The sequence below is a fragment of the Loxodonta africana genome, chromosome 21 (assembly GCF_030014295.1).
Source record: "Loxodonta africana isolate mLoxAfr1 chromosome 21, mLoxAfr1.hap2, whole genome shotgun sequence".
NCBI classification, from domain to species: Eukaryota; Metazoa; Chordata; class Mammalia; order Proboscidea; family Elephantidae; genus Loxodonta; species Loxodonta africana.
Genome location: NC_087362.1, coordinates 34,311,765 through 34,326,085, shown reverse-complemented (window position 1 = coordinate 34,326,085; position 14,321 = coordinate 34,311,765). Strand labels below are relative to the sequence as shown.

General features: G+C 43.9%; 1 protein-coding gene across 2 annotated transcripts in view; it reads left to right on the top strand.

Annotated features, from left to right (window-relative positions):
- Positions 1-14,321, top strand: part of CDH13 (cadherin 13) — a 1,235,721-nt gene that overhangs the window by 1,189,088 nt on the left and 32,312 nt on the right. For both annotated transcript variants that reach the window (XM_023558128.2, XM_023558126.2), the window contains exon 11: positions 8,803-8,945. In XM_023558128.2, the coding sequence (XP_023413896.2) occupies positions 8,803-8,945 (143 nt within the window). The remainder of the gene's footprint in view (positions 1-8,802; positions 8,946-14,321) is intronic.

Below are 14,321 nucleotides of genomic sequence, written 5' to 3'. Positions count from 1 at the left end.
GTCTGGCACCTAAAGACACTCTGTAAATATTTACTCAAAATGAGTGAGTGAACAGTATAGTTAGATTACAAGCACACACGTGTGCATGTATATATCCACACATAGGCTACAAGCCTCTACAGCAAAATTTTAATAATGTGTCTCTCTGGGTGGATTGGGATGATTTTAATTTTCTTCTTTTTGCCTATCTATATTGTCTGAATTTTCTACAGTGAACACAGAACACCAAATCAGTGTGTCCTCAGGTAAGCATGAGTGGGACTAGAGTCAGCTACCAGGGTGCCTACCAAGCACATTCTAGCAACCTCAAGGGTTTGGATATGTGGCCTCTTGCATTAAAAGGGTTTCAGGAGAAAAGGGAATTAAATGCTATCTAAACGTAAGAAGCCCTGGTAGTGCAGTGGTTAAAGTGTTCAGCTGGTAACCTAAAGGTCAGCAATTCAAACCCACCAGCCGCTCTGCGGGAGAAAGATGTGTTAGTCTGCTTCTGTAAAGATCACAGCCTCAGAAACCCTGTGGGGCAATTCTACTCTGTCCTATAGGGTTACTATGAGTTGGAATCGACTCATGGCAATGGGTTTGGTGTTGGTTTTTAAAGGTAAGTAGAATTTCTTCTGAGCCAACAGTTTCCTTGTTCTGATGATGAACTGGGCAGAAAAGAGTTAACAGAGCCAGTCTGAGGCTGCATTCCCAGGAACGCCTGCATGCTAGGCTGACCCTGGACTGGGGTCTTGGATTTCTGGTGGATTCCCACCACGTAACTGATAAGGGTGGTTCACTGTGCCTAAACTATCCGTGCGAACAGTGTAGTTTATACTGAACACCTTCCTTCTGGGAGTCTGGAATTTTGATACATACTAGACAGAGCAGGCCCCAGTAAAAGCCTGGGAAGGTGAGTCTCTAATGAGCTTTGCTGATTGATAACACATGTTGTCACAACTCGTGCTGGGGGAATGAAGCACATCCTGTATCACTCCACTGGGAGAGGATTCTGGAAGCTTGCGCCTGGTTTCCTTTGGACTTTGCCCCATGTACCTTTTCCCTTTGCTGATTTTTCACTGTAGTATCAGCCACGAGTATGATTTATGCTGAGTTCTGAGTGTCCTCCTAGCAAATCACTGGGTTGGGTCATCTTGGAGACCCCAACACATGGACCAACCTACTGCCAAGCCCCTTGTCAACAGTGTGTACAAGGTCTGAGCCCACTGAAGGGACATCGGAATAGCACTGAGGTGGGAGTTTGGCTGCAAAGGAAAGAGAAATGGTCTGTGTTCTGAGAGAGGTCTCAGGACAAAATGCCTTGAGAATTCTGGGATACCCAGAACATGGGTGGATCAAAGCATGCTGAGGGAGGCTGGTACTTATTCATTCATTCATTCGTTCATGAAGAATCTACTCATCATGACGCAGATCCTCTTCTAGGCAAAAGAGATGGAGGGTTGAATAAGACAGCTGAGGTTGCTGCCCCAGGGAGCTTACGTTCTAAGTGGGGAAGCCAGCTAGGGAAGGAGACAGGCTGTAGGAGGGCAGCCAGCAGGGGTCTCTGTAAGGAATGGGGAGGCTCCGAATTGGGGCTGAGACCCTACTGAGGAGGAGACAGACACGAGACAATCTAAGGGAAGCAAGTGGGGAAGGCCTTGGGCAAGAATGAACTTGGTGTTTTTCAAGGAATGAAAGGAAGGACAGCGTGTCTGCAGCTCAGAGAAGGTGAGGAAAGAGGTAGGAGCTGAGAGTAGAGAGTTGGGCGGGGCTGGATCCATCCTGTGGGGCCTTGGAGGCCACAGGCAGGAGGGGGAATCTTATTCTGTGCCCAAAGGGACATCATTGGAGGATCCGAAGCAGGGGGCTCACACAATATGATTTAAATTTTTAAAGGATCACCCTGGCTACTCTGAAGAATGGACTGCAGCAGGTGGAATAGGCTCAGAGGAACAGGTGCAGTGGTCCAGGCAAAAGACAAGCCCCAGTGGTCCCACCTTCTATTCATACGACAACCAAAGAGACTCACACAACCTGCTGGTTTCGGTATCTGGGTCCACTGCAGGTCCACAGAAGCTGAGCCTCCTAGGGATCTCATTACGAGTGAGCTTGCGGGCCCTTTTTAACATCGTGGAGCCACCTGCATTTCCTTTACTCCCAACTGCCTAGTTTATCCTTTGCTGATAGAACTGCTTTCTGCATTGTGGAAACCAATCCTTGGTTATTTCTGTTGCAAAGGCTGGTGCCTGTATTTTCTTCTAATACCTTTGTAGTTTTACAGTTTGGCTTTTTTTAATTCACTGTGAATTTCTTTTAGTGACTGAGATCAGAAAGACAACCAACACTTAACTTTGTCCAAGTGGATAAATGAGTCAACACAATGCATTAAGCAGCCCAGTTTTTCCATATGACCCCCAACTCAGGTCTCTCTATGATACTGCATCGAACTGTTTGGCTCTCCCGGCCCTAATGCCACCCGGGTGACCATACAACATGTTTTGAAGTCTAAAATAGAAGAAATGTTATGCTGAACTGTGTAGTGTTGGCACCTACGCTGCATAAACACGGGTCCCATGCCAAAGAAAGCCCAAGAAGCACATAGGATGGGAAACCTGGCAAATCTTTCAGCCTTTTCCTTCTTCCTGGCAGCCCCTGGCCATGGCGGGTTCCACCTGTCCTGTTCTCTTGCCTGGCAGCTTCCTTCCCAGGATGATGCAGGGCCGGAGCCCAGTTGGGTGCTCCCCACCCACTCTCTGCACCGCCTGTGATGCCAGATCCTGCTAATCAGGCTGCCCTCTGGCCGTGAAGCCAACATCGAGAAGAGGCTGAGGCTTGGCAAGCAGCTCGGCGCAGCTTCTGTGAAGCTATATTACAGGCTGAAATGAGCTCTGTTTTTAATTTGATTCTTTTCCCCCCGTAACAAGCAAAGTTCACATTACAGATAAATTGCCTGGAAATTCCAATTTAATAAGGCATATGCATTTTTCAGGCCTAGAAGCACAGAAAACATCTTGCACACTGGTGTTTTTACACTGAGAGGTTTATTAAAGAGACAGCTTTGAAAATATCAGAGATTTACATAGCAAGCCTGGCCAAAGGGTTGAAAAGGCCGACTGGACAGAGGTGAGAGGGCAGGCTGGTTGGTGGTTTGAGCTGTTCTCACCTTTAGCGTTGTTAGATAGCTTTCTGGTGTGTGTGGAGGGGGGTCACATCCACCATTTTATGCAGTCTGTGTCTTCCACCAGCCCTGAAAGCCAAAAAAAACCCAAACTAGTTGCCATCTAGTTGATTCTGACTCATGGCAACCCCATGTGTGTTCGAGTAGAACTGTGCTTCATAGGGCTTTTGGTGGCTGGTTTTTCAAAAGTGGATAACCAGGCCTTTCTTCCAAGGTGCCTCTGGGTGGATTTGAACTACCAACTTTTCCATTAGTATCCGAGTGCTTAACTCTCTTCACCATCCGGGGACTCCCCACCCAGCCCTTGCTTTGGATTACAGCAGGGCAAAGTGTAATTGGGTCCCAGTGCTTAGGAGTGTTAAGGCAGGCGTCACTGGGGTCTGAGACACAGGTGGCTCCTCTGCAAGGTCTCCAGTAGGAAACCATAAAGTCAAACCACTGAGTAGATTCCACTCAGTGACCCCATATGTGTCAGAGTAGAACTGTGCTCCATAGCGTTTGCAATGGTTGTGATCTTTTGGAAGCAGATTGCCAGGCCTTTCTTCCCAGTCACCTCTGAATGGGCTTGAACCTCCAATCTTTCAGTTAATAGCCAAGTGCTTACCCATTTGTGCCACCCAGGGATGAGGCACCAAAAAAATAAGCTAATAGAAGGAAATAAAATTAAAGGACCCAGTAAAAACGCAATTAAATAGCACAGCTATGGATACCTGATTACTTTGTTTAGGAAGAAAAATAGTGAAACGCTACCCTGTAAAACCTCTCGAGCCCTTTCTTTCTGTGGAAGTGTAACGAATCCAGGCCTAACTGCGCTGGGCACTGTTTTTAGAGGCTGGCTTCCAAGTTAATACCTCCAAGCATTTCATTGAACGTAACCACTCCTTTTATGAAAGAAGCAATCGTGTTAATTGCACTGCAAAATTGTAGCATCATGTGACAAAAAACAATAGAGGGAGAAACCAAGAACGTTGCTGGTTTGCCAGTGTGAAAAGCCAGGTTATTTCATTCCATTTTTATTTATATTCTAAAGGCTGAGTTGAGTAATCAGGCAATAAAGTACAGTCCATTTAAATTTTTCATTATTTCAAATATGTTGAACCATCGCAAATCACTTCTGGCTTGGCTGTGAACTTGTTACCTGATAAGAGAGGAATCAAATGCTGCCGTTCTTTGTATTTTCCATTCCCATGATGCTTCCAGCTAAAAGAGGGAAGATGCAATAAGGATTGTCTGGCACAAGCACAGGCCAGGCACCATCCCTGGGGGGCACAGAAGGGCCAGCACCTGGTCTTATGCCTGAGGCAGAGACTGCAAACTAGCTAAACCCAGCCGCTGAGGCACAGGCTGCAGACTAGCTAAACCCAGCCCCTGGAATCCAGCCGACCTGGGTGGACTTCCAGCTCCACCACTTCTTGGCTGTGCTGCGTTTGGCAACTTGCTAAGCCTCTCTGAATCTTGGTTTCTTCGTCTTTAAAGAAGGGATGATACCAGTTTCATAAGGTTGTTATGAATCACAGAAATCAATGTGGGGATGCCTGTAAGGTGTTTAGCACAGAGCTGGGCACAAGTAAACATTCAGTGGTCACAGCCAAGTTAATATCGTGCTGACGTCCAGGAGCTGAGTCCGGTGGAGGCAGCAGACAGGTAAATGCGTGTGTCATACTCTAGCAGATGCTTTAATATGTGTGTGTGCCCAGCAAAGACTTAGAGCAGGGAAGGGTCCGTTCTAAAAGGGAGCATCATTCAATGACCAGAAGAGACATTTGAGCTGAGTCTTGAAAGACAGTGGATGTTTGCAAGGTGGAAGTGAAAATTACAATTTAAATGAAAGAATCGTGTTTTTAAAGCAGTTCATATTTATGAGTAATAACATCTTTTTCTGTTTTTAAGAAATAGTGAAATGATAATTAAGGTGGCAAGTGAGCGTGCAGAAGTCCATGTTTGTTGTTGTCTTGTGCCATCGCGTCAATCCCAACTCATGGCGACCCATTTGTTACAGAGTAGAACTTCTCCACAGGGTTTTCTTGCCTATAATCTTTACAGGAGCAAATTGCCAGGCCTTTCTTCCGTAGCACCACTGGGTGGGTTCCAACTGCCAGCCTTACGATTACTAGCCATTGGTCCCTGGGGCTCAGCTGAGTCAGGTATTTCCCAAACATTTGAGGGGACAGTGTGGATCACTTTAGGAGAGGACATACTGGGCTGAATGGCCTGACCCCAGTGTCCACTAGCATATCTGTGGTCTGATTCACACAGCATGTAGCGGTGGGCAACTCACAAGGAACCCTCCACTGTGCCCCACGGCTGCCCCACGAAATCAGTAGGGTCACCCTCCTGTCTTAGCTAGTGCTGCTGTCACACAAATATCACAAGTGGGTGACTTTAAAGAACAGACATTTATTTTCTCACAGTTCTGGAGGCCAAAAGTCCAAATCAGAGCGTTGGCCACAGTGATTTCTCCCTTGTCAGTAGCCCCAGGTGTTCCTTGGGTCCTAGGCTTGTAGGCAGTCCTCACACAGTGTCTGTTGGCCCCCGTGTGTATGTGTCTCTGTGTCTATTCTGCTCTTTCTATAACTCAGAAGTGATTAGATTTAGAACCCAGCATACTCATGTATGCGCTAATTAACATAACAAAAAACCCTCACATTCATGAGTATAGGGGTAAGAATTCCAACACATATTCTGGGGGGGGCGTCACAGTTTAATCCATCCATGTTTGGGGTCTGTGTCCCAAAACAACCATCAATGAAACCTCGTGAGTCAGCATTTCAGTAACTTCCTACAGCAGCCAGCAAACAGGTCACATGAAAAATCAATCCAAAACACTCAAATATCTTTTAGCCGAGTTTCAAGTGACCCTCTCTAGGACAATGCCCAGAAGAAGGGGGAGTTCCTAACTCAGCAATAAGGTACACTCGAAAACCATCAGCCAATCACTTATTTGGAACTTAGAAAGCATTTTCCTAAGGTAAATATGGCATTTGATAGTTAGGTTTTTACAAAATCCTATTTAACCCATAGCCTAACTTAAGGCTTTGCTAATGGTTCCCCCCCTCCACCCACCCAATTTTATGGAACCAGGATTTCAAGCTCAGAGTGGTGGTGTACATTCTGAGTCCCATATACGCTCTTAGGCACGTGTTGGGGTTGGGGTTGGGGTGTGAAGGCGTGGTGGAACACATGGATTCTGAAACCATTTAGTTTATTAGACTCCCAACACATGCTGAGGGAAGGCCCTCTCTGTCCTGTGTCTGGGATGGAAGCACAGAGCCGTGGACAGGCAGCACAGGGCTAGGGCCAGAGGATGTAGCTGTGGCCTTGGGTCCCATAGGCCCAGTCTTAAATGGAGTTATTCTTAGAGCGCCCCTAAGCTGGGGTGCACTCCTCCTCTGCGCTCAAGTTTACCTGAAGAAGGAAGCATAGACCAGTTATATCTGAATCTGCTTTCCTGCCTGTTTTTCCCCTCAAATTTTCCTTTTCCATCAAATCTAGTTCAAAATTCATTCAAAGGAAACTTACTTTGAGATAAGCATTGCCTGTCTGCGTCAGAAGCACAGCCTCTGTAGTCATCCAGATTGTGGTCAAAGTCTATCACTGCCTCACTGGCGTGGCCTGGTTGGAGGACGGGGCCCCTGCCAGGGCCAGTTCTCCCTCTGTTACACCAGAATGAGTATGTCTACTTAGAGTTGTCAGGGTGAACGGGGAGACATGGGCAAGGTCTTCACACAGTGCCTGGGTGGCTCACAGTCAGAACAGGGTCCCCATCATCAACAAGTAGCTCCCCTTCCACAGGTCTGCTCTGGGTCCTGTGTCCCACAGTAAGATGCCTTTTGGTTTGGGCTCTAGAGACTCACTGACCTGATCATCTGCAAAGAGGATCGCGTCCCCACTGTGATGACTTGTTGGTTGCCATCAAAGTCTCTTCCAACCCAAGGTGACCCTGTGTATGTCAAAGTAGAACTGCTCCACAGGGTTTTCAAGGCTGTGATCTTTCAGAAACAGATCAACAGGGCTCTCTTCTGAGACACCTCTGGGTGGGTTCAAACTGCTAACCTTTTAGCTAGTAGTCATGCACTTAACTGTTTGTACCACCCAGGGACTCATACTGTGAAGACTAGGGTGGTAATTTGTTCCAAACTCTTTCTTTTGAAATTTGCAATCCTGTTGGTTAAATTAGGAAGGCAGAGGTGGTCGTATTCCAGCATCCTGGCCAGACTGATGCACGATCGAGTTCTCGTGTCTCTTCAGGGGGATACTGCTCCAGCTGTGGCATGGAAGGACACCACTGGCTGGAGCAGCTAGTAACGAGGCACTGAGCCAATCCACATCACTCAAGTCACCTGGAGCAAACAAATCTGAGTCTTGTTCAGTGAGACTTTCATTTCTGACAATGAACATGTATTACTTTTGCAACCTCAAAAAAAATGTATAACATTTAAAAATTCTTTGATGGTTTCCTCTTATCCAGATAGATCCCTATCACATTTGTTCAGGCTCTACAATCCGGCCCAATCTGCCTCTCGAAACTCATTTACCTTGTTTCCCCTGGCAGAGCTATGTTCAGATCACAACATTCAAGTTCCTAAACATTTATTCAGCAAATATCTATAAATCGTTGTCTATATGCTAAGCTCACCAGTTGTCTGTCAGTTTGTCATACTGTGATTGGCTTGTGTGTTGCTGTGATGCTGGAAACTCTACCACTGGTATTTACATACCAGCAGAGCCCCCCGTGGTGCATAGGTTTCAGCACAGCTTCCAGACTAAGACAGACTAGGAAGAAAGGCCTGGCAATCTGCTTCCAAAAATTAACCAAGGAAAACTCTATGGATCACAACAGAAGGCTGTCTGACTAGGGGATCGTGAAATAGCGGGCCAACCAGGACAAGGGAGACCCTCGGTGAGGTGGACTGGCACTATATCTGCAACGATGTACCAGAGCATGCTGGTGATCTTGAGGATGACACAGGACCAGCCAACTTTTCATTCTCTTGTACATAAGGTTGCCATGAGTCAGACTGGATGAAAGCTAACAGCAACAGTGTGGTGAGCACTATTCTAGGAACTGAGGTCAGGACAGTGAATGGAGTTCCCCCTCATGGAACTCCATTCTAGTGAACACTTCCGCTCTATGCATTCAATGATTGTTCTCTGTTGCTGACCTGTTGCTCCTCTCACTCTCTGACAACACCCTGCCTGTTCCTCCTGTCTCCATTCAGATGTCACATCCTCTGATCAGAGGTGACTCTCAATCAGCAGTAATGACTTCTCCAGCTGCCACATACTCTGCCTGTACTGCCCCCAGATGGCTGGCCCACAATGCACCCAGGTGGTAAAAGAAACTAGGCTCAGAGCCAGGGAGTGGCTGTGAACTCTGCCCTGCTGCTACTGGAGTCTGGGCAGATAACAAGCGCATCCTCTCCCTCGCGGACATAGAGGGTGAGCGTGCAAAGCATTTGGCCCAGAAGCTGGCCCAGAGGTGGGGGTCAGCCAGGACTTTCTGAATGAAGTAACCATAAACATGGTATTGGATTTGTGTTATGCTCCTTCCGGCTCCTAGCATGCAACTTGTGACCAGTATCTAGAAAGCATCTCTGAATTTAGTTTGAATGTGACCTTATGTTGTTTGGGATTTTTTGTTCCAGGTATTCTGTCTACAAGGACCCCGCAGGCTGGCTGAATATCAACCCCATCAATGGGACCGTGGACACCATGGCTGTGTTGGACCGTGAGTCCCCTTTCGTCCACAACAGCGTGTACACTGCCCTCTTTCTGGCCATCGACAGTGGTGAGTAATTAAAAAAGCACCACCAAGTGTATACTTTTCAGATATAGACTTTTAAATTTTTACATGTCTTCTGATACAACTATGGTATTCTCGGAAAGAGTGTAAATGTGTGGGACAGGCAGAGCAAGCTACGTGAAACACACACAGTGAATGGTCATATCCACAAGTCTCGGAAATCTCAAGTCTTAGTGACACCCCCGATAGGGGTTAGAGCAGGGGGGTACCGGGTTCATCTCAGGCAGGCGCCAAGGGTAGGAAGGGCTGATGTCCTCATCTTGGAGTCATGTTCTCATCTGCAAAAGAAGTTCTTTGGCTTAATGGAAGTTGAAAGACAGTCCAGGAGGACATCACTGATCCCACAATTGAATTGGTCTCACAGCTTTTATCCTATATAGTACACTTGCCTAGGAGCTTCTTAATGATAAGAGGAGAGGACCAAGGAGAAGAGAAAGGATAGAGGAGGGGAAAGACCGGAGAGAGGAAGGACAGAGGAAAGGAGAGATATAGGATGAGGAGGGAAGAGGACAGAAGAGTGAAGAGGACAGAGGAGTGGAGAGCAAAGGACAGAGGAATGGTGAGGGAAGGAGAGGACAGAGGACAAAGGAGTGGAGAAGACAAAGGTAGGATACATATGTAAGAATCATATATTCAAAGCATCCCAAAACCTGATGAGTCATTTCTTAGAACCAGCAACCAACAGATCTCATAGGTTCCTGAGGAGCAAATGACATGACAAAAACAGAACACATTCACCACCCGAGCACAGACTAGTCATTGTGCTGAGTCCTGGAGACACACAGATAGATAAAACGTAGTCCTTGTGTTTAGTGAGCTCACAAGTTAGTCAGGGAGTCAGGCAAGTAAACAAGCAAGACACGTATCAAGTGTCATAATTGTTGTGATGGAGTTTAGCCGACAGGAGGGGCCCCTGGTCCAGCCTAGTGTGTGGTCAGGGAGAGCCCTGATAGAGAAGACATCTAACCCAAGTGGTGAGGCTACACTGAGAAAAGGTAGGGCCATTCTAGTAGAAGTCTGAAAGAATATGGATATATGGGGAATTGAGAAGTTGCTCATGATTACTGAAGGCTGGGCAGGTAGGTTCCATGTGTACGAAGACAAGGGCATACACTTGGGCAGACTATTCTAGGATTGGAACTGGATCTGGTATTGAAGCCCCACACCTATAACAGTGTCTGACTTAGAGCAGGCATTCACAGATCTGTGGGCCAAATCATGAAAAAGTTCACCAAACGTTCTATATGCTATGCCAAGGAATTTGACTTGATTATGTAACTTACTTGGCTCCAGAATAAACTTACTCCTGTGACAGTTGGAAAATGGACTGGATGATGGCAAGATATGAGAAAACTTTGGTTTCTTGCATCTTTAACATTCTTTATAATTTTTATCTGGAACCAGTGACCTGATTCAAAGTTCTGGTGAGCCAATTACTAGCCATCTGATTTTAAGGAAATCATAAAATATTCAGAACCATTAGGACACCTTACAACCAAGTGTTTCTGTTGAGAAAACCTGGTCTCATCTGTTTCCCTAACATTCAACACACCCACAAACTCTGTGGCCATGTAGATGGGCACACTGCTTCTAGATGCTAAGGCTCAGTTTCTATCTCTACAAAATGATAAAGATGATTCCTATTTATAAGGCTGTTGAGAGAATTGAGAAAGTGAAGCACTATGACCCTCTACATTCACCATCAAAATGCATATTAAATGTTCAGTAAATGTTAATCCTACCCCAATTGGGGTTAGAGAAAAGAAAAAGTGGAGCCAAGAATAAGCCTCCCAGGACCTGAGAAAAACACAGCTTGGGATCTACTTGTTGTCTAGCTCTGTTAATACAAATATCAGACAAGGAAATTCAAAATCTGGTGTCACAGATGTTTCCAGAAAGACTGAACTATTCCTATAGACATAACGGAAAAAGCAACACTTACTATTAACCTATTAGATCAAAGTTAATACTACTAACTGATGTCTCAATTTTGTCCAAAGTGAACATTTGTTTTTATTAATTTTATAGGAATTCAATTTATTTGATGGAATGAAAGAATAAGGATTTTTGTCATATAACACTAGGAAAGCTAAAGCAAAACAGATTTTCTCCAAATAAGCAATCATTCAGGAATTTATGACAAAACATGTAGATAAAATATATGGTTTGAGGAGCTTCTAGGTAGGATATAGTAAACCAATGTCCCCACTGATAAAAGACTAGAAAAAAGCTTGATAAATTACAAAAATATTGATCGTAAGGGCACCAGAGAGCAAGGAATCATTCTGAAAAGAGTGCAAGGGTACTTTCTGATGCTGGGATTTGCCAGGCAGAGGACCTAAGATGAAGGAAAATAGCCCAGAAAAGCTTTTAACAATCATATGGAATCATATGTGTGACAAAATGGAAACTTGAGGAACTTTAGACACATGGTTAACTTTCCCCTGTGGGGCATTTGCCTTCTATAGGGCAGAGTGAGATCTCCTGAAGTCTTACAGGAAACAAAGACCTACCAGAAAAAGCAAACTTGCCTAAAGCATACAAACATTCTCTTATTTAGGACATATGCCAGACTTCGAGGTATATGAAAAGGCTAGAAAGCTGACCTGGGAATCTCTGAAGGGCAGAATAGGATCCTCTGGAGCCTTTCAGGGCACAAGACACTCTAAGGTCTCAATCGAAATCCTGGGAGGGCCATGCCTAGCAACAGGAGTAAACCAAAAATTGGCTGAGTCTTGCTAAATGTGCAGCCCAGCCTGACCCATCTCAATCTCTAACTGAACTGATGAGGCAAGTCCTAGCATATCTGGCTAATAGAAGAGAGAATTCTGCAACAGGATATATTATCTGAAGTCTGTATGATTCTTTTGTATATATGCCAAATTTGGAAGAAAAAAAAAAAAACTAGACCTATGAAGAGGCAAGAATACATAACTGATGATCAAGAGAAAAGTCAGACCTACAGAGGATCCAGGTATTTAAATTAACAGACAAGGACTTTAAAATAACTGTAATAAGTTGAAGAAAATTTTTAAAAAATACATTAAAGCATAGAGAATTTCACCAAAGAATTGGAATCTATAAGAAAAAATACAAATCATCTGTTATTAAGAACTTGACAGGTGAGTTTAACAGCAGAACACAGGTTTAGTGGCCTGGAATATCAATCTATAAAAAACACTCAAGAGTGAAAAAATAAAAAATGAGAAAGCAGATACAAGACAAGCGGGGCATGTATAGTGGGTATAGCATACGTGAAATTGGAGTCCCAGAAGGACAGCAAAGGAATAACAGATCAGAAGAAAATATATGAAGACATAATGGCTAGGATTCTAAAACCGATGCAGGATACCCACCCTGATTCAAGAAGCTTAGCAAACCACAAGCAGGATAAATTTGGAAAAAAAAAAAAAAAAAAAAGACACACCTCAGGACATCATAGTCAAACTGATTTTTTAAAAAAGAAAAAGAAAATCTTAAACACAGTCTGAGAGAAAAGGATACATTTATAAACAAAGGAGTGACGATATGACTGATGGCTGACTTCCAAATAGAAATGATAGATGCCAGAAGACAATGGTACATTTCTTTTTAGCACTTTAAAGGTAAGACCCTACCTAGAACTCTAGAATCCTCAAAAGTTTCCTTCAAAAATAAAGGTGAATTAAAGACTTCTTCAGAGAAAAAAAAATAATAAATTATGTGGCTAGCTGACTCACACTTGGGAGTATTTCAGGCAGAGGGAAAATGATATCAGACATAGGAATGTAAAAAGTGTAAATAAAAATGGAAAGGGCAGATATGAGGGTAAGGCAATCATTGTAATGACCTGGGGAGTTAAAAATACAACTAAAACGCATAGGAACAGTAACATAAAACAATAAATGGAGTTAAAACTGAGGTCCTAGCAGTACTGGAGATATGGTATAAGTAATACTTTCTATTAAACTGTAGTAAATCAAGAATATATATTGTATTCCCAGGGTAACCACTAAAGGAATAGAGGAAAAGTATATAACAAGTTAATTGAAAAAAAAAAAGTATTTGATCAATCCAAAAGAAGACAAGAAAGGAGAGGAAAAGCATATTTAAAAAATGAGAAAGGTAGTAAATATACACCCAATTATACCATAATTAAATGTAAAATGTTACGGATTGAATTGTGTCCCCCAAAAATATGCATTGTAAATCCCAACCCCTATACCTGTGGATGTAATCCCAGGACTAGAGTTTTCTTTTTTATGTTAATGAGTCATGTCTTAAACCCAATCACTTTTGAGATATAAAACAGCAGCATAGGCACAGAAGCAAGCAACACAGATGGGGTAAATACTGTACTATTATGCAAATAATGTGCGCCTTCTACACTTGTCTGCCAACTACTCCCCCCCACAAACTATTTTCATATACACCATTATGCCAACTTTTTTCACATGTTGCTGTTAAAACAAAAAAACAGCACAGCACACTTACAAAAATAACTTGCAGGGGGAGGGCGAGGTTGGCAAACGTAGATGGCATGTGTTATTTGCATAAAAATATGGTAGATGCTGTGCCACACGAAGATCACCAAGGAATGGAAGCTGAAAAGAGACGAGGACTTTCCACCAGAGCTGACAGAGACAGAAAGCCTTCCCCTAGAACCGTTGCCCTGAATTCAGACTTCTACCCTCCTCAACTGTGAGAAAATAAATTTTTGTTTGTTAAAGTCACCCACTTGTAGTATTTCTGTTATAGTACCACTTGTAGTATTTTTGTTATAGCAGCATTGGATAACTAAAATAAGTATAAATGGATTAAATACTCCAAGTAACATTATCAGACTGTTACAAAAAAAAAATAAAGTACATGCTGCTTACAACAGACACTCTTTAAATAAAAGGACAAAGAAAAGATGAAAGTAAAAAAATAGAAGAAAAAAATGCCACAATCATACTAATCAAAAAAACCAAGCCCCTTACTATACAGTCAATTCCAGCTCATGGCGACCCCATGTGTTGTAGAGTAGAGCTGCTCCATAAGGTTTTCTTGGTTGTAGTCTTTACAGAAACAGATCGCTAGGTCTTTGCTCTGCAGTGCCACTTGGTGTGTTCAAACCACCAACTGTTTGGTTAGTAGTCAAGGGCAAACCGCTTATGCCACCCAGGGACCTTTGAATATATGACTCTTCCGTATACATCTAAACAGATTCCTACCTATCTGCTCACAGAGGATGCGACTCTTTCCTTTTCTTACCTCCTGTGCTATACTCCCTTCTAGTTGTCAGTCTCCTCCTCCTAGCACCTCTGCCTCCTGACCCTGCGACCTACCCAAATCCTGCCTGTCTTTCAAGGCCACACTCAAGGTTTGCTTTCATTGTGA